Source organism: Pelmatolapia mariae, linkage group LG7, assembly GCF_036321145.2.
Source record: "Pelmatolapia mariae isolate MD_Pm_ZW linkage group LG7, Pm_UMD_F_2, whole genome shotgun sequence".
Taxonomy (NCBI): Eukaryota; Metazoa; Chordata; class Actinopteri; order Cichliformes; family Cichlidae; genus Pelmatolapia; species Pelmatolapia mariae.
This window is the reverse complement of record NC_086233.1, coordinates 9,322,914-9,345,096: the sequence shown is the minus strand read 5'-3', so window position 1 is coordinate 9,345,096 and position 22,183 is coordinate 9,322,914. Positions and strand designations below refer to the sequence as shown.

General features: G+C 37.9%; 1 protein-coding gene and 1 long non-coding RNA gene across 9 annotated transcripts in view; one reads left to right on the top strand and one right to left on the bottom strand.

The window, feature by feature from the left end:
• The window catches only part of LOC134630478 (calcium/calmodulin-dependent protein kinase type II subunit beta), an 83,748-nt gene that overhangs the window by 47,843 nt on the left and 13,722 nt on the right, over window positions 1-22,183 (top strand). For 2 of the 8 annotated variants that reach the window (XM_063477780.1, XM_063477779.1), the window contains exons 15-18: window positions 10,179-10,247; window positions 14,145-14,189; window positions 14,807-14,855; window positions 21,268-21,343. In XM_063477780.1, the coding sequence (XP_063333850.1) occupies window positions 10,179-10,247; window positions 14,145-14,189; window positions 14,807-14,855; window positions 21,268-21,343 (239 nt within the window). The remainder of the gene's footprint in view (window positions 1-10,178; window positions 10,248-14,144; window positions 14,190-14,806; window positions 14,856-21,267; window positions 21,344-22,183) is intronic. The other 6 variants (XM_063477781.1, XM_063477782.1, XM_063477785.1 and 3 more) reach the window with 3 other exon arrangements.
• LOC134630480 (uncharacterized) lies at window positions 5,305-7,108 on the bottom strand. Its single transcript, XR_010094295.2, has 3 exons — window positions 6,681-7,108; window positions 5,726-5,898; window positions 5,305-5,395 (listed from the first exon to the last, which is right to left on the bottom strand). It is a non-coding gene; the product is annotated as an uncharacterized LOC134630480 (long non-coding RNA).

Below are 22,183 nucleotides of genomic sequence, written 5' to 3'. Positions count from 1 at the left end.
CTTAAATGACCCTGCATTAAGAATGCACTTTTGGGTATTGGAAAGTATGTGGAAATCTGAAAACCGTTGTCAGTAAATATAATTCATTGCTGATAAAGCAAGTTAAAATTTTAATGTGCCAACTGTCAAAATGTAAAATTCGTTAAGAAAATTATGGTTAGCACATCCACTGTGCTAGAGCAGAGGGATGATCCAGCTTGTTTTAAGTTTAAAAGTCAGTATCTCTAATGTATAGGAGTGCATTAATACACATGGCATAGATAAAGTGGATATCTGTGAAGGCACCATTCATTTTGAATGCATGAAGCACTCAGAATATAGACACAGTCACATGTAATGCACTCAAACACAGCTGTGGCTCAGCAGGTAGGTTGGGTTATTCGCAGTCATAAGGTTGGTGGTTCAGTATGCAGCTCCGCCACTGTTAATGTTAAAGTGCACCCGGCAAGAACTCCATTTTGCCCCCAGTATCCATTGTGTGTGTGTGAATGGGTAAATGAGGCTTGTAGTAAACTGTGAGTGGTCAGTTTAGGTCACACTTCTGCACAGCGACCTCTGATGTTGTTCCTGGAATCTGCTGGAGCCATTCTTCCAGTTTTGGGGTTGCAGTTCCTAGTGTTCATATTACCACTGGGACCACTTTGTAGTTTACTTTCCACATCTGCTCCAGCTGTTCCTTCAGCCCCTGATATTCCTCTGTTTTCGGATGCTCCTTCTTCCTCATGTTGCTGTCTTTTGTTCCTTGTCAGCTACCACTATGTGTTGTTGGTTGGCAAACAGCTGCTTTTCTGTCTGGAACCCAAAGTCCCACAAGATCTTAGCGCTGTTGTTTCCACCTTTGGTGGTGTCTCTCATTATGACTGGCAGACTGCTAGTCTGTATGTGGCACAGATGTTCCTGTACACTGCCCCAGGCACCTGGTTGTGCATCTGGTGCTTAGGGCCTGTTGCTGTACTGCCATGATCAGAGTGTCATATCAGCATGTGAGGCAGGCAGGAATGATGTGCACAGGACAACTGACTGTCAGAATAAAACAGGAAACAGATGGACCAGACACAGGAAGACAGAGAAAACAAACACTGAGATCAGACTGACTAAATACAGAGAATGAGTGAGAGAGCTAGAGCGTGGGACAGAGAGAGAGGGCAAGAGAAACATGGAGGCAAGACAGAGACAAAAACTTTACATTTGCAACCAGATACAACTGACTACACACAGGGGGTGCTGGGGAGGACACATAGAGGACACACAAACTAAGGCAAACAGAGCACGAAAGGGAACAGAATTCAATGAACTCAGGACTAGTACCAGGGCACGCAAAATGAAAACAAGAATGGCATAATTCCCTAAAGAATGAACAAGACCAAACCAAGACAAACTCAAACTCCTTTAAACTGGTCTTTTCTAGTCACTGGTAGGATTTCTTGATGTCAGCTACTTCTTTTATTTGTCGATGGTACTTTCCATGCAGCGGCTTGGTCATCCATGACAGCTCCTCCTCCTGTACCTCCTCATACTTTTGATAAATGCTGGATACACTCAGTTATTCAACCAAATAGATCTGATTTTATTTAAGTTGGGTGAAATTTGTAGTGTAATTACCCTATAATGTGTCTCACACAGCTCATAGTTTAACTTTATTTATTTATTTTTCTTTGTTTGTACCAAAATAACAGAAGATAATGTCTTGTTAAATTAAATGATGTGTCGATATAAAATATCAGCAGACATTATCTCTTCCTTACAAAAAGTACAAGCCCAGACAAAAAAACTCAAACTCTGGGTCACCTAGGAACCAACTATGCCTTTGAATGATAATGACTTAGAGAAGCATGTATAATGTGCTTTCTTGTGAGATGCATCTCTGTCACACAGAAAGACAACTTGCTTAAATGATGGAGTAACTTTGTCAGTTTTTAAATTTCACACAACATCATAAAAATTTGGTATCAAAATCCACATTTTTTATTTAAGTGTCTGATAACTGGAATATATGTCTTGAATTTGTAACAAATGAAAACATTTAAAAATAAGTAAAACATTTAGCAGTTATGTTTTTGATTTCGATAGACCTCTGTGTCAACTGACTTGCATGTGCTAGGAAGGGAAGCTTCCCCTGTCCAATGTGGCAGAGCAATTCTGTATTTATGTGTAGCAAAACATAATGATTTTCTTCATGTACAATGTATTTTAAAGATCTCTGTCACAAGTGCCTAAAACACTTGAATCGTACAGTGGCTCTGATCGGAAACAAAATCACTGCAACTTAAGAAATCACTAACAAATAGAAAAGTGTTGCCACCGACAACGAAGCATCACACAGAAGCCCTTCTTCTTCCATTCCTCCTGACCTGTTTCCTTATGTCACTCTTCATATCCTACATTTCTTCGTTTTCCTTCAGCTTCTCTTCCCTTTTTCATCCTCTGCACAACCCCTCCTCTCCCTTCTTAGGGGTTTAGATTGGTAATCTCAGATTATTTCCCACCAGATGATTAATCTATCATTACATAACCACAGCTATGGAGGACCAGAAGAGCCACGCGCATCGAAATAAAAATTTCTGTGCTTTAATAATGAATTGTAGAATAAATTCTGCAATTGTAAATTCATTTTTGAATTCCAATTTAATAAACTGCATTTCAAAATCCTTTTTCCAATTGCATTTCAAAATCCTTTTTCCAATTGCACTTTAATAAACTGCATTTTAAAATCCTTTTTTCAGTTGCAATTTAATAAACTGCAGTTCAAAATCCTTTTTCCACTTGCAATTTAATAAACTGCAGTTCAAAATCCTTTTTCCACCTGCAATTTAATAAACTGCAGTTCAAAATCCTTTTTCCACCTGCAATTTAATAAACTGCAGTTCAAAATCCCTTTTCCACTTGCAATTTAATAAACTGCAGTTCAAAATCCTTTTTCCACTTGCAATTTAATAAACTGCAGTTCAAAATCCTTTTTTCCACTTGCAATTTAATAAACTGCAGTTCAAAATCCTTTTTCCACCTGCAATTTAATAAAATGCAGTTCAAAATCCATTTCCCTTTCCTGTTCGCTCCTGGATTAGCTGCTGGATTAGCTCCTGGATTAGCTGCTGGATTAGCTCTTCGATTAACAACTTGCTGGAGGCTATTCAAATTAGCCACACCGTGGGATGTAAGGAGCTCTCTGATTGGTTGGCCAGACACAGGCTGTCTGCCAGCCTGGATTTTTCTAGCTCATAGCTTCTCCCTGCTACGAAGCGTGTGTGCTTTTACAAAGGCCGTTCAGCGTCGGGATTTACACTTGGCTCGACACGGATATGTGAAGAATGAAGGGACCCTGCAGCGAAACGGAGAGCCAACCTCTGACTGAGTGCCTGTCTACACAGTCTGACCACCTGTTGAAGGTAAGGTGCTAACGTGGCTAACGCTAGCATCACCGCACGTAGCCCCGTTATTTTAAGATCATCTTAGCTAATGAAAGTTTTACGTCGCAGCTGTACGAGCTCGCTACGTGTTTTGTAAGCTGCTGTGCTCTTCACAAATAAAGCTGGAAGCAGCTCAGACTGTTAGAACCAGCACTGAGCCCTGTTACATTTATACAGTGTTAGAGCAATGGCTGCAACCTACAGCCTTAAACTAGCGATTACAATGCTGACAGTAAACTCGTCAGTCCAGATGTTACCACATTACTCTATGGTACTTAGAGTTAAAACAACTGAGACAGGCTGATTAAAATAACAGCTGTCAGTTCTCTCATTCCTTATATCAAGACTGGAGATCACACTACTGATTTCAGTTCATTTAATATGTGAGAGCACAGATTCATTCTCAACTGGACATAAACGATGATCAAAGGTTGTATATATGATGAAGTCATCAAATCCCAGCCTCTAACACAGTGCGCTGAATCTTTGAATGTCCAGTATATTCTAATCAGTGCAATGTAAGCATTCACTGAACCTACAGTATCTACACCTGTGTGGCAAATGTGTGGTAAAGATACAGATAATGAAATTTAATTATTAATACAATATACATCATGAAAAATGAAAGCTGAAATTGATTCAGTTTAGTACTTTTCTCTGTATGTTCTGTGATTATAAAGGCCTTATATTCTGTGATATATACTGTAAATGATTTTTACAGAAGTCTTAAAGTACTTAAATCACTGCTGATAGTCTGGTTGTTTATATTTTCACATGTTTTTTGTGTCTGTAGGGCTGTTTGATGACGATTTGGACTCCTCTGGGAGATGAGGACACACCCACATCTGTTCCATACTGCAGCCATGGATGGTGTTACAGCTCTGAGTCAGCTTTGGGCCATCAGATGCACACACTGGAAAACCAGCGCCCGTACTTCATGCAGGAGAGACGGCCTCAGTGATGGACTCTGCATCCTCTACTTTACCTCCTAATCTCTTTCTCTTTAACACACAATTACAATCACTCCAAAAGAGTGTAAACTTACTGAGGAAGTCTCTAACTTGTACACATTTGTACTTTTACTTGTTTTATGAGTTATTTTTAAGAAGAGTAAAGTTATTCACATAAAGTTGTTATTCTTCTGTATTTATTCTTTTGTATCATGTACTACAGTCATACTGAACTTTACAGACCTGGTGAATTGGAGAAAACAAAGATCACACACACACACACACACATATATATATCATTCAGCTTCAGCAGTATTTCTATTCATCTTATGAATTCCAGTCCAATGTCAATTCACTGAGTTCAGTTTTGGTCTTAAACTCCAGAGAATACCACCTGGTTTAACAATCTTTTTTATCTGATTATTTGCAAAATGTTTTCTTCTGAGAGATGCTCCTGAGGCTGAAATTGAGCCCAGAGAAACAACAACAAAGTTTAGTTCCTCTGGATTTTCCATGGAAAATTGTTTTATCACTCATCCAGGTGACTTCTCCAGTGTCACGGATGAGTGATGAATGTATCTCCCACTGGAAACCATTGTGTCCAGTTAAAGTCATTCGTTTTTTTTAAGGAGAGTTGTTAGATGCTGTGCTCATGAGGACAATGAGTTTTAACTTGCAGCACAACACAAAGCTGCTATACTGGATCAACGATCAAAACACTTAATTGAGCAGAATTAAGTCAAAATGTAATATCCTCATATAATGACACATCACACACGACCCAGCATTGTTCTAAGAATGCAAACTTTCTTATTGGAAGTTTCCACAGCTGCCAGAAAGGGACAGATTTCTGGCTGGTCTTAATGAGTGGTCGTTGCTCTCTCGTTTTCTCTGGAATTGCTGCACGGAGGATGTAACACCAATGATAAGCGCTGAGGTGTGTGTCCTTGTCAGGAATTAGCCATCCTCAGCTTTCTGGGAAGGAAAAGTGGAACCAGAAGATATTCAAATGCATCTCTTCACAGCTGCTGATGAATTCTACAAAAAACAAAGTTTGTTAAAAACATTTGCAGGTGAATCACCACTGATTTATCACTGACATCCATTTACTCAAAAATTACTGACAAGTGGACAACTAGAATATATAGTTTATAATTTCAACAATGTCCTGTACAAAATGAACTATATATGACAAATGTGGTGTGGTGCTTGTGGAATTTTTAACAAGGACCCTACAAAACTTTACAATACTCATGCTGCCCAACTTTGGACAGCTAGGTGTGCAGTTCCTGCTTTAAATGCATTCACTTTTAAGATTAAGGAATCTAAGTGATAAGAGGCCAGAAATGTTTGAACTCGCTTATGAACCTAAATCACTGAGGCCGTCTCTTCTGCATGAAGTCCAGGTGCTGGTTTTCCAGTGTGTGCATCTGATGGCCTAAAGCTGACTCAAAGCTGTAACACCATCAATGGCTGCAGTATGGAACAGATGTGGGTGTGTCCTCATCTCCCAGAGGAGTCCAAATCGTCATCAAACAGCCCTACAGACACAAAAACGTGAAAATATAAACAACCAGACTATCAGCAGTGATTTAACTACTTTAAGACCTCTGTGAAAATCATTTACAGTATATATATCACAGAATTTAAGGCCTTTATAATCACAGAGCATACAGAGAAAAGTACTAAACTGAATCAATTTTGATTCAGTTTGATCAGGATTTTGAACTGCAGTTTATTAAATCAATTTCAATTACTGTAGGTTCAGTGAATGCTTAAATTGCACTGATTAGAATATACTGGACATTCAAAGCTAAGATTCAGCGCACTGTGTTAGAGGTTGGGATTGGATGAATTCATCATATATACAACCTTTGATCATCATTTATGTCCAGTTGAGAATGAATCTGTGCTCTCACATATTAAATGAACTGAAATCAGTAGTGTGATCTCCAGTCTTGATATAAGGAATGAGAGAACTGACAGCTGTTATTTTAATCAGCCTGTCTCAGTTGTTTTAACTCTAAGTATCACAAAGTAATGTGGTAACATCTGGACTGACGAGTTTACTGTCAGCATTTTAATCGCTAGTTTAAAGGCTGTAGGTTGCAGCCATTGCTCTAACACTGTATAAATGTAACAGGGCTCAGTGCTGGTTCTAACAGTCTGAGCTGCTTCCAGCTTTATTTGTGAAGAGCACAGCAGCTTACAAAACACGTAGCTAGCTCGTACAGCTGCGACGTAAAACTTTCATAAACTAAGATGTCCTTAAAATAACGGGCTACGTGCGGTGATGCTAGCGTTAGCCACGTTAGCACCTTACCTTCAACAGGTGGTCAGACTGCGTAAACAGGCACTCAGTCAGAGGTTGCGCTCTCCGTTTCGCTGCAGGGTCCCTTCATTCTTCACATATCCGTGTCGAGCCGAGTGTAAATCCCGAGGCTGAACGGCCTTTGTACAAGCACACACGCTTCTTAGCAGGGAGAAGCTATGAGCTAGAAAAATCCAGGCTGGCAGACAGCCTGTGTCTGACCAACCAATCAGAGAGCTCCTTACATCCCACGGTGTGGCTAATTTGAATAGCCTCCAGCAAGTTGTTAATCGAAGAGCTAATTCAGCAGCTAATCCAGGAGCTAATCCAGCAGCTAATCCCGGAGCGAACAGGAAAGGGAAATGGATTTTGAACTGCAGTTTATTAAATTGCAGGTGGAAAAGGGATTTTGAACTGCAGTTTATTAAATTGCAGGTGGAAAAGGGATTTTGAACTGCAGTTTATTAAATTGCAGGTGGAAAAAGGATTTTGAACTGCAGTTTATTAAATTGCAAGTGGAAAAAGGATTTTGAACTGCAGTTTATTAAATTGCAGGTGGAAAAAGGATTTTGAACTGCAGTTTATTAAATTGCAGGTGGAAAAAGGATTTTGAACTGCAGTTTATTAAATTGCAGGTGGAAAAAGGATTTTAAAATGCAGTTTATTAAAGTGCAATTGGAAAAAGGATTTTGAAATGCAATTGGAAAAAGGATTTTGAAATGCAGTTTATTAAATTGGAATTCAAAAATGAATTTACAATTGCAGAATTTATTCTACAATTCATTATTAAAGCACAGAAATTTTTATTTCGATGCGCGTGGCTCTTGTGGTCCTCCATACACAGCTTGTCCTTTGCTGGACCATGATGTAAAATGTACATAAACAACCATGGAGCTATTTTAGCATTCTGGCATTGGCACAGGCACTATCTCTCATTATAACTTCCACATCTCCTCTTTGTTTCCAGGTTTTTTTTTTGTAAATATGCTTTTTTTAAAGCTTCACAAGTAAGTGTCGTAACTAACCCTAATGGCAAGATATTTACAGTATTTTAAGGTTACATGTACTGTTCAGTATTATTTTTGGTAATTGTTTCTTATAACTTTTGAAAGAAATAAACAGTAAACTTCACAACAAGCAATTTTGTGAGTTGCTGGGCAAAAGACATCCCGACAATTACAATATCTTTAATGTATTTTAAGTGTTCCTTCTGCCTGATGTTGCTATCACTTGGTATAGCGATGTCTATCACTGTGTCCTTTTTCTGCTTAATATCTACCATTATTATATCCGGTTGGTGAGCCATCACCAGCTTGAATGATTAAATGAGGAATTTTGTACAAAGCCCTTTCAGTGCTCAAATAGAGTAGAAAGGTGCTCCATAAGAACCAATCCATTTACTTACACATATAAGTTTGTGTAAGCAATCTATTTAGGTTTAAGTTAAATGCACTTTATGCACTTTAAGTGCAAATGTGTTATTATTCTGAGCCTTGTCCTGTCCAGGTGGCTCTTCTGTGTTGTGCCATGCTTTTATGAAGTGGCTGTTTGGTTTCTCCAGTCTAGAGGTCTGAGCACTCCTCACTGCACTGCACAGCATATACTATGTTGTTTGTTCTGTTTGTCATTTTGTTTCTTCCTAGTTGGTGTTCTGACCTTCTTTTCTGTGCATCTGTGCTGATTTGAAAGCTCAAACTGAAAGCTCAGTTGGGATAAGTTGGATGTTTTAAGAGCTTTCTTAATGTATGTGTTCTTTTTCTTTCCCTTTTGGCTTAAAGGCAATGTTTTCTGCCCGGTGTTACAGGATACTGATTACTCCAAGCTTTTGTTGCAGAGGGTGGTACAAGTCAAAGAGTAGGTACTGGTCTATGTGTATAAGTTTCCGGCAAAGTTCAATGCTGAGGTTGAGGCCCAGCCTGGAGACCAGTGGCAGAGATGAAGCAGTTGTGGGGACTGACTAGAAAGCTATGCTCCGGTAGTGTGGCTGGAAGCCAGCATCAGTGGAGGTGACCCTCAACAGGCTGGTGACAAAGGAAACAGAGACCTTCAAGGTGGTTTTACAAGGGGCTGGTAATGAAAGAGGCAGAGGCCTTCAGGAGGCTGGGAACAAAGGAGTCCCTCTGGAGACATTGGAGCTTTAAATAAAAAGGCAGATTGGGAGAAAGCAGGGTTCCTTTATGAACCTTAAAGTAACCTCGAGTTGATCTCAAAGCTTTGGTTATGTGTTCTGGTTAAGTATTCAAGAGGTGGAGGTTCAATAATGTGAGCAGTTCTAAAAATGAGTCGCACACCTGAATTACAATAATGAAAAGACCTTGGTTTCCTAAACACTTGATTATAAAGGTGCTTAATTTGTTTTAGTGTTGTAACCCTCTCTTGGGATAGGAGGATATGCAGTAGTTAATGTGAGGAAAATATAATAGCATTCAAGAACACTCTTAATGCTTCTCTCATAAGTACATTACAAATTTGTTGAAAGATAACTATGTTGTGTTTAACAAAGTTCATCCTTTTTTCAGTGATAGAAATGTGAATATAAGCTTTTCAGATTTCCCCATTTTCCCTTTCAGCTAGAAAAGCACCATGGATGTTGCAACCAACTAGCCTTTTTTAAAACAGCATGGTGTGCAAAGCATTGACTCCACAAGTTGATAGCTGAGAGTATTTTTAGCATTTTTACGAAACGTTGCTGTTAATATTTAGCAACAGTGGTAAAGTGGGTGAGATCAGCTTCAGCCCCTGAGCACACTGAATTTCCATATAGGCTTTTTTTCTTGTCCTTTTGCCTAACACAACATCAATTACAAGCAACAGTACTGTGGAAAATTATGAACAGAAAATATAGAATTCCAGTGATTCAAGCATGAAGTCTGTGAATAATTCCTGTTTTTGCATGTTTCTTCTGATGTAATTGAAACAAAAAAGTTTTGTCTGTGAGTCTTTTTGCTGTACATTTAACATGTTACTAGTGGCTGGCTGTGTTTTCTGTTTGTTTTGTTTCATAAGCTTTGCATCTCTGTTACCTTTTGACCTCATCTTTCTCTATTTGAATGTCGGGAAGACACATTAGAGATACTAATGCAGTGAGTCAAAATAGATGCTTGTTTTTCATGTTTGACAGATATTGTGGAGTTGATCAGCTATTATTTATTTAATTTACCATTTGCCAGATTACATCCACAGCCAGTGGGCAGTAATGAAAAAGAAAAATGCTGTGATTGCTGTTTGGATTTTCCTGCATAGAGAAATGAGTCAGCATGAAAGATTGTTGAAAACTTTTTTACCTAATTAATAATGTAGCAAAAAAAGTGTGGAAACTGTTTTGGATCCATAGTTGAATGACTACACTCTTCATTCTATACACTACTTTTGTCTTAGGAGAATTTTGCTGCCATCTGCTATTATTAACTGTATATTTTTACACAGTTACCACCCTCTTCACTACCAGCAGAAGTCACATCTCAGAATGGTCGCTGAATACTAATATAATACTTTTTGTTTCCTGCACAGCCTCAGACAAACAGCACGAGAAACAGCATAGTCACCAGTCCCAAAGGCAACATCCCCTCTGCTGCACTGGTATGCAGCTCTATGTGTGTCTGTCCAAAACATTTCTAGCAGTGTGTGTGTGTGTGTGTGTGTGTGTGTGTGTGTGTGTGTGTGTGTGTGTGTGTGTGTGTGTGTGTGTGTGTGTGTGAGAGAGAGAGAGAGAGAGAGAGAGAGAGACAGACAGACAGACAGACAGACAGACAGACAGACAGACAGACAGACAGACCGTCAAAGAGAGACTGAGAAAGGGGGAGACGTGTATGGTTTTGGTAAAAAAAAAAAAAAAAAAAAGCTCTATGGGTTGTTGCTATGATTTTGTGTGTTATTCTAAGTTTTCAATCACTTTTAAAGTAACAGCTCAATAATTTAGCTTTTTAACTCATTTCCCTTTCTTGCCAAGAGAGTACAGTTAGGTCCAATCCCAGTAACAAACCCATTATCTTGCCTTGTAAGTCTGTCTTAAAATAAAACAAATACTGACACAGGTTGTACTTATTGGAATTATTCTTTGTGTTTATTCTTTGTAAAGGTGTACATGCATGTGTTGTTTTCTAAAAAATAAAAACATGATTTTAGGAGGATCCAGACACAAGCATACATAACCCAAAAGTGACAAAAAGAAACAGTGAGAGTCACTACCCACTGGGGTGCTCCCTTGAGAACTACTAATGGATACATTTAGGGTTTTTATTTTCTTTTTTAACTGGCTGGTTAATGCATAATAAAATAACCTTGTTGCTGTGGTTGTAGTCACACATCAAGAAGATTTGTATTGGGTTGTTTCTTGATTTGCAAACCTCTGGGATGGGTCTATGCAAGTCAAAAACTTTTCCAGGTATAAATTTGGCAAACCATCCTTTCAAGATGATATGCTTGTATGTATTTTGACCATTTCCAGAGCATTTGCTGTTAAGCGGTCATCTATGGTTGATGCAAATATAGCCCGTGGCGAGTGAAGATTTTTGTTTTTATGCTTGCAGTCACAGCTCAAGAAGTTTCTGCATTTCATCAGTTCTACTGTAATGTCCTGGGGACATTACAGTAGAACTGATGAAATGCAGCTTTACTTAATGTAAAGTAGAACTGAGAGACTTGAGAGTCCTGTCGGGAACCCAAAGCATGGTCCACAACTCTGTAATTGTTTAAAAATCTAAAAACACTAGGAGAATGCACCTGGTCTCACTTCCTATCAAAACCACTTTAAAAGGCTTACAGCCAGGAGGCTGTGAAACGTTGCACTTTTCAACCAAAAACTGAAGAAAACTGATTAAAATTTGCATCAATTTGAAACAAAAGTTGACATTTATGGTACCTATGTCAACTTGTCAAGGCTGTATGTGCGGGCAGGCAGGGATGAGGACCCAAACGCAGGACTCGTGGAGACAAAATTGCAACTCAAAACCACAACTTTATTGCTGGCAAAGAACAAGAACAAAAACCAAAACCAAACCGTGAAAGCACTAACTGGAACACACAGGCAAAATCTGAGGGTACAACACAACAGAGAACAAAGGAAAACACAGGGCTTATATACACAGAGGCGTAATCAGGGAATGGGAAACAGGAGGGAGACATAGCTGGGCGAGATTAGGGCTAACGAGACAGAGGGAAGCAAAACTAGACTCACTGCACATAAGACATAGACCTTCAAAGTAAAATAGGAAACAAGAGAAAATCACCAAGACACAAACTTGACACTGAACCAAACCTATAATAATAATAATTAAAACAACACAATAAAGAATCAGAACATAAATCATAGAAGAATACCAAAACATAAGGAACTGAAAATGCTGGGTCAAAATGACCCAGAACCGTGACACAACTTTTCTATGCTAATAAAAGTGATATGTTGTGTTTATTTTTAGCTCCATGTTTTAAAACTAATGTAGATTTGCCTGATTCTCAATTCACGTATAATTAATCACTACTTATCATTTAGAGGACTTTTGTGAGCCTGAGATTTGGTTCACATGCATTACTTGCATTTACACTTTTACACTACACCTATTATTTGAAACATTTAGGTAGGGGCAATACTTAACATACCATGCATGGTAAATATGGTCCATATCTATCAGGTCTTAGTACTTCAGAACCAATTGAATTTGTGTAGGCCATTAAAAGATTTTTGCAGTTCCAGTGGAAAAAAAATCCAGTCTTAATTCTGTGAAAATATATCTTCAGTTTATCTGAGAAGACATGTCTGTGTTATAATACAGTTAGTTCAATTCAGTTTTTTATATAGCACCAAATCACAACAACAGATGCCTCAAAGCACTTTATATTTTAAGGTAAAGACCCTACTATAATACAGATTCTGAGACTATAAATAAGAGTCTGAGCGAGTGAATTTTGTTTAAGCCTGACACAAATGTAAATCTGTCTTTTACAGAGAGCTCAATCCCACTTGCATATTTTTACATTAAGTAAAGCTACAGCTGGGAGGCAGTTATCATACTGTAAATATTTGATATAGGGGAAACAGCCCAAATACTCTCATCTTTGCTTTCTTAGACAGTTCACTCTATATCTGGAATGCAGTGAACCTATAATCCAGCAGAAAAGATCATGAAAGTTTCCCCATCAGACTTCTAATCAGTAGCTCCAGCAATCAGTGAGAACAGAGCTGTTTTTTGCCATTTCTATCTACTTTTATCAAAAACACTTTCTGGAGAAAAGTCCAGACAACTGTTTATACCAGAGCTATAAAACCGTTATAGAAAGTTCCGGTGCTCTGCATAATACTATTGGTCTATTCCAATGATTAAGAGCTTCTTAGCCAGTAGTAACTACTACAAGCCTTTATTTTGGGCAATGAAACAAATGAAAATAAGCAATAACATAAACAGAACAAGAATTAACAAAACCTAAACTGGTAGAAACTAAAACATGAAACCTGAAAATCCAGATGACATGAACCATGGAAACGTGAGGAGGTAAACAGACGACTCGACAATGAACAAAGGGAGACAGGGATGGGTAACGAGGGAAGTGGAAACACATGGGAAACACAGCTGACACAAATGAACATGAGGCCACGGGGGACGCAAAACTAAACACACTGGAACACGGGACTATCAAAATAAAACAGGAAACATAGCGAGACGTACACTGTGACAACACGAGCAAGTGAGCTAGAAGGGACACTTGAGACAGGGAGTGAGACATGAGGGGCTGAAGAAACACACATGGATACACATGACAGAGCAAGGGAAACATGTAAACAGGAAGGAGAGACGAGACACAAGGACACACAAACAGAGGAACACAGGACAAAGAAACAAGGGGAACCCAATAGAAAAGAAACTAAACTGATCGTAAACAAACTCATTAATGTAATAAGAATGACCTCAGAACTAACCAGTAAACTGAAATTACAAAAATTACTTTTTGACAATAAATGCACCTAACAATAAGATATAAACAGCTTTGGTAGACAAAATACTTTGGGATGCATTGTTTTGGTCTTTCCATGATGAAGTTAACCTGACTTAGCCTTTTAAAATTTTGTACACCACTTACTGTATATGTGTGGCAGAATCACATACATGTAGTACACTACCATACATTGAAAGTTATTGTATACAAGAATTAATAACTGCATTTATTTAAATTATAATGGAATGAATGGGATTAAAGTGATCACTTTGATGAGAGAGAGAATGCATGCGACAGAGAATTTAGTTATCATTCACAATTGTGGATTTTTGGGAACTTAAGGTCATCATTTACCATGAACTCTTTCCAATCTTTAACGTACTATTCAGAATTTTTACCATCTTTCCATGTGTTACTCACATCCTACGCTGTGCTTATCTTTCTCTTATGTCTCTCAACATTTTTTTGCCATCATGAAACACCTTCACTTGTTTCCACAACTTCTTTCTGTTTTCTCCCCTCTCTTTCTCTCCATTCTTCCTCCAGGAACCTCAGACTACTGTTATCCATAATCCAGTAGATGGGATCAAGGTACATCCTCCTCCCTTTTGTCCACATCTTTTTTTCTTATACTGTTTTTCATTTGTCATTGTCGTCCCCACATTGTTTCTCTAGCCATGTGGGCTAAACTGTATTTTTCAGGGTTTTTGAAGTATCTTTAATAAATGTGTGCATCTCTTTGTATATTTATGCATGTGGCAGACAGAGAGTGTGTGAGTTGCTGGGGATTTGAGTCCTGTGAGGTGTTTCTTTGTCTTATGGTCCCCTACTGTGTTTAGATCAGTGGAGCTCAATGGTTCTGCCACTGGCTTAGCAATCTTCATATGTCAACTAGAGTGCTACCAGAGTAACCACCATACCACCACTGTACAACCTATGTGTAACAATGGCTAAGAAATGTCTGTCTGTGTCCATTTATGCTAAGACAGCTCAGTCCATTGTGTCGGAGTGATGCAAAGTCAAATGCTTGGCTTTGTATACTTGGTATACGTGGTGTGGAGGTTTTGTAGATTTTAATGAAGAAATTTGAGCGTGTTGTGAATATGTGTGCATGCATTTATGGGTGTGTAAAAAAACACATTTATTTGTATAAATTTTATTAATTATTCATGTGAAATTTTTTGTAATCAGGTTTCTGTACTTTGCAGGAATCATCTGATAGCAACAACACAACTATTGAGGATGAAGATGTGAAAGGTAGGCCACATACATGCAAAGACTGACTTTATTAATAATCTCATAGCAATACAAGATAAGGCTCCCTTTTACTCTTAGACAACGTCTTTGTGTAGCACATCACAAAATCTATGTAGTCATTGTATCAAATATTCATTTTATGTGGAAGATTTAAACATCTAAAATTATGGAATTACCTCACTTATATCATTTGGACTGAAGAAGTGTAGTTCGATTACCTTGGAGAATGAATTAGCAATTAGAGTCACAGGAACCCATGATACAATAATATCTCAATAAGGGATTTTGATACATTAAAAGGCAATGTATCAATCACATAACTCATCACCCTGGTATTTGTGTTTTTATATATATTTGTCATTTGTCTTTTTTTTATTTGGGTTTGTTGTGTAGTTGTAGCCTCTCATATTTATATTGTGTGTTTGCAAAGACAATTGATACAGTATATTATTGTTTCAATATTCTATCCCACCATTATTGTAATTATCATAATTGTAACTACGTTAGTAGTCTCTGACTTGAATCTAATTCATGTGGCTTCACGTGACTCTAAGCTACAATTCACCTGAAACTGCAAATTTAAATGAGAGTATAAATTTCATTTTGTTAAATTTAAGATGTTGTAGATACTTTAGCATCTACAATCAAGTGAAAACGAATGTTTCACAGGACTCTTTGCAGTCCTCTGAAAAAGTAAGTACACCCTGACTCCTTCCATAGGAGTTTAAGAAAGTAAGTAGCACCTAGGGGCTGGTAATCAAATGTACTGAATTCATTCATAATCAACAAGTGTAACTACCTCTATTAATTCGAACTGCAAGAATTCTATTCTTGCATTTTGCTAGTTTAGAGCATTCAGGCGTGTGTTCACACAATCCCAAAAATCTTCCCTCGAGTAGACATCAGGAAACCTCCAGGTAAAGTGAAGAAAATGTTTGCAATGTTGGAACAGAGAAGCCTGAACAGTTAAAAGAAAGAGAGAAAGTCTGACTGAAGAAACTGAAACAACTAAGGAGGAAGACAGAAAAGCACAGCTTTTCAAAGCATTTCCACAGAGTAATGATGGTTTGAAAAAAATTTACCTGGTGCACTCACTGTGACACAAGCTAAAAAAAAGAGTGGTCATCAAAATTGCCATGAAAAAAAAACTAGCAGACTACAGACTAATACGGATCAGTATCTAAGGTTTGACTCTCATCATCCACTGGAGCATAAACCTGTAGTGATCCCGTATGTGTCAGGAGTATCGGAACAGTTGAGACGCATTTTTTCTAAACACCGTGTCTCTGTGGCTTTTAAACCCCAAAACACGCAGCGCCAAAAATTGGTCCACCCCAAGGATCAGGTCCCCCGACACAAACAGAGTAACGCTGTTAAGTGCCAGGAGGATTGCCAGGATCTATACATCGGGGAAACCAAACAACCTCTGACAAAGTGGATGGCACAACACAGAAGAGCTACCTCGTCAGGCCAGTGGATACTCTTTCAATGATAAGAATGTACACATCCTGGACAGGGAGGAATGCTGGTTTGAGTGCGGAGTCAAGGAGGCCATTTACGTGAAAAGGGAAAGACCATCTCTGAATCGAGTAGGGGGCCTAAGGGGTACATCTTTCGTCATCTTACAGTGCTGTGATTGCAGCCATTCCCCAACTCTCTGTGAATGGTACTCATGGCCAGTAATCAGTGGCCTTTGACCAGTGGGCCTTGATCAGTGGTTGTTGATCAATGGTCATGAGAATTTGCATAATTATGATAAAGGAACTGAACGAAAATCATACATGATTCCAAACATTTTTTACAAATAAATAACTGCAAAGTGGGGTGTGCGTAATTATTCAGCCCCCTGAGTCAATACTTTGTAGAACCACCTTTTGCTGCAATTACAGCTGCCAGTCTTTTAGGGTATGTCTCTACCACACATGTGTCAAAGTCAAGGCCCGCGGGCCACATCCGGCCCGGCGTACATTTATATCTGGCCCGCGAGATCATTTTATATAGATGTATTATTATTGTTATGCATGGCCCGGCGATGTGAGGCGCTAATAATAGACAAACTACAGATCCCATAATGCAGCGCTGCAGCCTCCTTGCTGAAAGCTAGGCTAACTGGGAACATTCCCGCATCAATCAAGTCAAACTTCTGTTATTGCGAAGCTAGTCGCTCACAATGGTGGAGAGAAAAGTTGATTCTGAAAACAGAGCCTTTCAGCGCCAGTGGGTGACTGAATATATGTTTACAGACATTGCCGGTAAACCCGTGTGTCTTATTAGTGGAGCTAATGTGGCTGTAATTAAGGATTTTAATTCAAGACGGCACTACGAGACAAAACGTAAGCTGAAAAACCTAAATGCAGAGCAGAAACTACAGAAAGTAGAAGTCTAAAGAAGAATCTGACATTTCAGCAGACCTTTTTCACCAGAGCAAAAATCACAAAGTGAAGCTGTCGTGAAAGCAAATTTTATTGTAGCAGAGGAGATAACCAAATCAGCCCTGCACTCTGAAGAGCTGCATGATGAAGCTGTGCGACGTCTTGTGTCCAGACAAAACGCAGATTTTGGCAAATGTGAGCCCGAGGAGAAATACGATTGCTGATCGGGTTTGTGAGATGGCCACTGATTTAAGAACACAGTTGTGTGAAAGAAGCAAAAACTTTAATGCATACTCTCTTGCTGTGGATGAAAGTATAGACATGATGGACATTGCACAGCTGGCCATCTTCATCCATGGAGAGGAAATATTGAACATTAAATCGATGCACGGGACAACGACAGGAAAAGACATTTTTTAAAACGTATGTCAAAGTGTAACCGCCATGAAACTGCCCTGGGACAAACTTGTTGGACTTACAACAGATGGAGCGCCGGTGTTGTGCGGTGAAAAAAGCGGACTAGTCAGCAGGATGCGAGTAAAGATGCAGGAGAACTGTACCGGTGAGTTATCAGCATATCACTGCATCATACACCAGGAAAGGCTGTGTGGTAAAATCCTAAAAATGGAGCATGTAATGATCACCGTGACGCAAACCGTAAATTTTATCTGAGCTAAAAGTTTAAATCACCGTCAATTTCAGTCTTTTATGTGGGAAATAGATTCAGAGTTTGCCGACATTCCTTATCATACAGAGGTCCGTTGGCTGAGTTGGGATAAAAATTCTCAATGGAGTTTTTGAGCTCAGCAAGGAAATCTGTCAGTTCATGGACATGGCATTTATGATGCGGTGAAGGCATTTCAAGTGTAGCTGTCACAAATGCACCAGTGCAACCTGCCTCACTTTCCCAAGTAATGTTGAACCAAGTCAATGGACTTTGCTGAACTGCACCTGTGCAGATTCAGATGGAGCTGCAGTGTAATGATACACTCAAGGGAAAGTACGACACTGAATGGGCCGCACAGTTTATTAGTTCCATTCCTGAAGCAATGCCCAGCTCCGTCTACATGCGGCTCCAACCTTGTATATATTTTCATTTATTTTTTTCTGGGGTTTTTGGCAGCATGTTCATATTTCTAACTTGCATAATTTTGACAGGATATAGTTTTATAAAGAGCAAAATATTTAAAGTTAAAGTTTATTTTTTTAAGTTTATTTAATCTGGAATAATATTCCTGTCTATTTTTATTCATATTTATGTTTAAAAAACATTGTTTTAGTGTGTTCAATAAATGTTTATCTTGTTTGGCCCGCGACCTAAAGTGTGCCTTGAGTTTTGGCCCCCTGTGCAATTGAGTTTGACACCCCTGCTCTACCAGCTTTGCACATCTAGCGACTGAAATTCTTGCCCATTCTTCTTTGCAAAACAGTTCCAGCTCAGTCAGATTAGATGGACAGCGTTTGTGAACAGCAGTTTTCAGAGTGCTCGAGTGCTCCAATTACGTGGTAATTGGAGCACTCGAGTCAGTGATCCCAAAACTGGGGGAGTAGCTCCAGCAGATCCCTGGAACGACATCTGAGATCTCTGTCCAGAAGAGCAAAGATACTGCATGGGACCCTCGAGCCTCTGGTAGAGGACCTGAGCTTGAAGGATAAAGACTCACTACAGGGCAAATGGGGAATTTTTTTTTTTTTTTGTATAATAGACAAGAGACAAGAAACAAAACCTAAACATAAAACTTTTTCTGAATCCAAAAGATACATCAACTCTCAAAACCCAAACCATGACCATGACACTCTTGGACAAAACTTCACCCTTCCTCTCACTTTGTCTTCAGCCAACGGTAGCACAGCTCCCACTGATACCCTGCTATTATAGAGGAGTACTTAATGTGACAATAATATAGCTTTGTCTGGACATGGATAACTTGAACTTATTATATAACATTATACAATAGTTTATTTCTAACTAATTTGATAGCTCATTTTCTTTCGCTTGACATTACTTTCTTTAATTATATAACACATTTTGGGGTCAACTTGTAAGAAAGGCAGATGTGAAATATATATATATTTTACATCACCGTTTAGTACCTAAGGTTTGATATCTTAGTGTTGTAAGAAGCACAAAGTTACCTTTCTAATACATTTTTCTTTAGTTTACTTTATAAAATTATTAGTGCTGTCAGTGTTAATCTTGTTAAAATGACGTTAAAGCCATAACTGCATTAACACGGCAAATCTCCGTTAGCGAGTTAGCGCGTATCACCCCGTGCGTGGGGCTGCACGGCACTAATGTGTTAACAAGCTAACCGTGCTAACGCGTTGACACCATGCAGCTATACATACATACATACATATATATATATATATATATATATATATATATATATATATATATATATACACACATGTGTGTGTATATATATATATATATATATATATATATATATATATATATATATACACACATGTGTGTATATATATATATATATATATATATACACACATGTGTATATATACACACATGTGTGTATATATATATATATATATATATATATATATATATATATATATATATATATATACACACATGTGTATATATATATATGTGTATATATATATATATATATATATATATATATATATATATATATATATATATACACACATGTGTATATATATATATATATATATATATATACACACATGTGTATATATATATATACACACATGTATATATATATATATATATGTATGTATGTATGTATGTATATAGATAGATAGATGTCATTCCTATATATGCCTATGTGCTATCAGTACAAATAATAGCAGTAAAAAACATAAATTTAGATCGCTATAAAATAGCATTATTATCACAGAGGTCAGAGGTCAAATGTGTCATGATATTTTAAATCTTTATAATTTGTATATGCTGACAATACACACCACAGTTTTAAGAATAACTGTTTCTAAGTTGTCAGTCTTTTTGTCACTTTTACCAATAAATCATAAAGTTGGTGTTGAAGACCTTGGGAGATATAAGCCAAATAATATATAATGGAATAATGGAATCTTAACATGACCCCAGTCTACACTTGTACAACATTTTATTGGAATTCATTCAAAACGTTTGTGTTTAACTCTTGTGTTTAAAGACAGAAAGGATGACATGCAAGTACACAAATATTATTATTGTTATGATTTAGAAGGTAAATAGCAGCAAGGTGCTTAATTCTTCACTTACTGCTTCTGCAATTAGCTTATTTTCTTTATAGGAAATAGTATAATGTTTGATGCATGGCATAATATGTTATGTTTTGTTGTTCATCTGAGGTATAAGTATATTTTTGAAAACAGCAGTAACATTTGCATGTTGCTAATTTTTCATGAGTATTGATATAGACAATAAACTGGGGTTTTGAAGTGCAGAGGTGAATTTTTGATAAACAGAGGCACAAAGCAAAATTAAAAACTGAGAGAGGTGGAGAGACTGAAAGAGGTGGGGAAAGAGAGAGAGAGAGAGAGAGAGGGAGGGAGGAAGAGGGACAAGTAGAGCAAGCTAAGCCTTCCTCTCAGTGTAGGGAGGAAGCGAGGGGAAAGGGACACAGTAAATCTCATCTGAAGAGCTGGGACAAGAATAGCTTGATGAGCTCAAGCAGCCTCACATGCAAACAAGAGATATGATGGATGATGGATGGTAGCGAGCAATTCATCGCCTTTACAGAGCAGTTGGAAGCATTTTAAAAAATGGGGGATATGTAGGGGAGGATCTAAGTAGTGAAGTAGTTTTTGTGTTTAGCAGCATGAAGGAGTTTTCACTCGTAACCTCAGATGAGAAAGCGATGACTGATAACATTTACAATGAATAGCAAGCTCATAGGTAAGTGTGAACTGATTTGCATTCAATTTTTCAGTGTCATGAGCTGAGTTTTGCATCCGTACATTGGAACATTAGTACATTGTAGCTTCACAGTGAAGCCGAAATGTCACTTGGGATACAATCAGATTTTCTCACACTTTTTGTTTCTTCTCTGCAGCTCGCAAACAGGAAATCATAAAGATCACAGAGCAGCTTATTGAAGCTGTCAACAATGGAGACTTTGAGGCCTACGCGTAAGTCCAATGCACATCCTTCTGGTTCCATAAAATATTTTTTAAACAGCTGCTGCAACAGTACAATTTTGGCTTGTTAAGTGGACATTAAAGCTCTCCATCAACCACAGAGAACCATTAATCTGATTGACATAAAAACATGTTGTATTAAAAGATTAAAAAGTAATTGTAGTCATTGTTTTATCCTCTCTTCCCCTCTCTACCTGCCGTATAATTAAGAGTAATGCTTCTGAGATAGAGTGGGGAGGGGTGGTTAAAGTGTACCTAGAGTGATGGAAACCCATTTCCACAAAGAAAGGTGACACAGATTAAAATGTATGCATGAGTTTAAAAAAGCAATTATATTATAAGCAAAAACAATACAACAGTTACTCACAGAGCTCAAAAATAAGTTTGAGTTACATTAAGTAAGATTTGTATTTCTAAATTGGAAGTGGAACTACAAAGACATAGTAATTGTATGTCATACTGAGTCACATTCAAAAGATAGTAATATAAAATTTCAAAAAATTACAACCATGATCGGTTTAGGTAAGTTTATGTAACACAGGGAAGTCAAAAGTGTAATTTGAACTACTGCCTCGAAAGTATACGTTTGCAAGTCAAAATCAAGACTAAAAGTCTGGGTTAAATTTAGGATGTCAAAACATGCTGTATTTTATAAGACTCTAAGTTAAACTTACCATCTTTAGTAGAATAAGCTACTTTTGCCTGTTCCCTTATTCACAAGGAGTCACAACAGCAGGAAGTGCCACATGTTTGTTTTGGCAGATTTTTTACATCAGCTGCCCATCCTGATGCAACCCTAGAAGGATTTGTGTCTCCCCCCAGGACTGAACC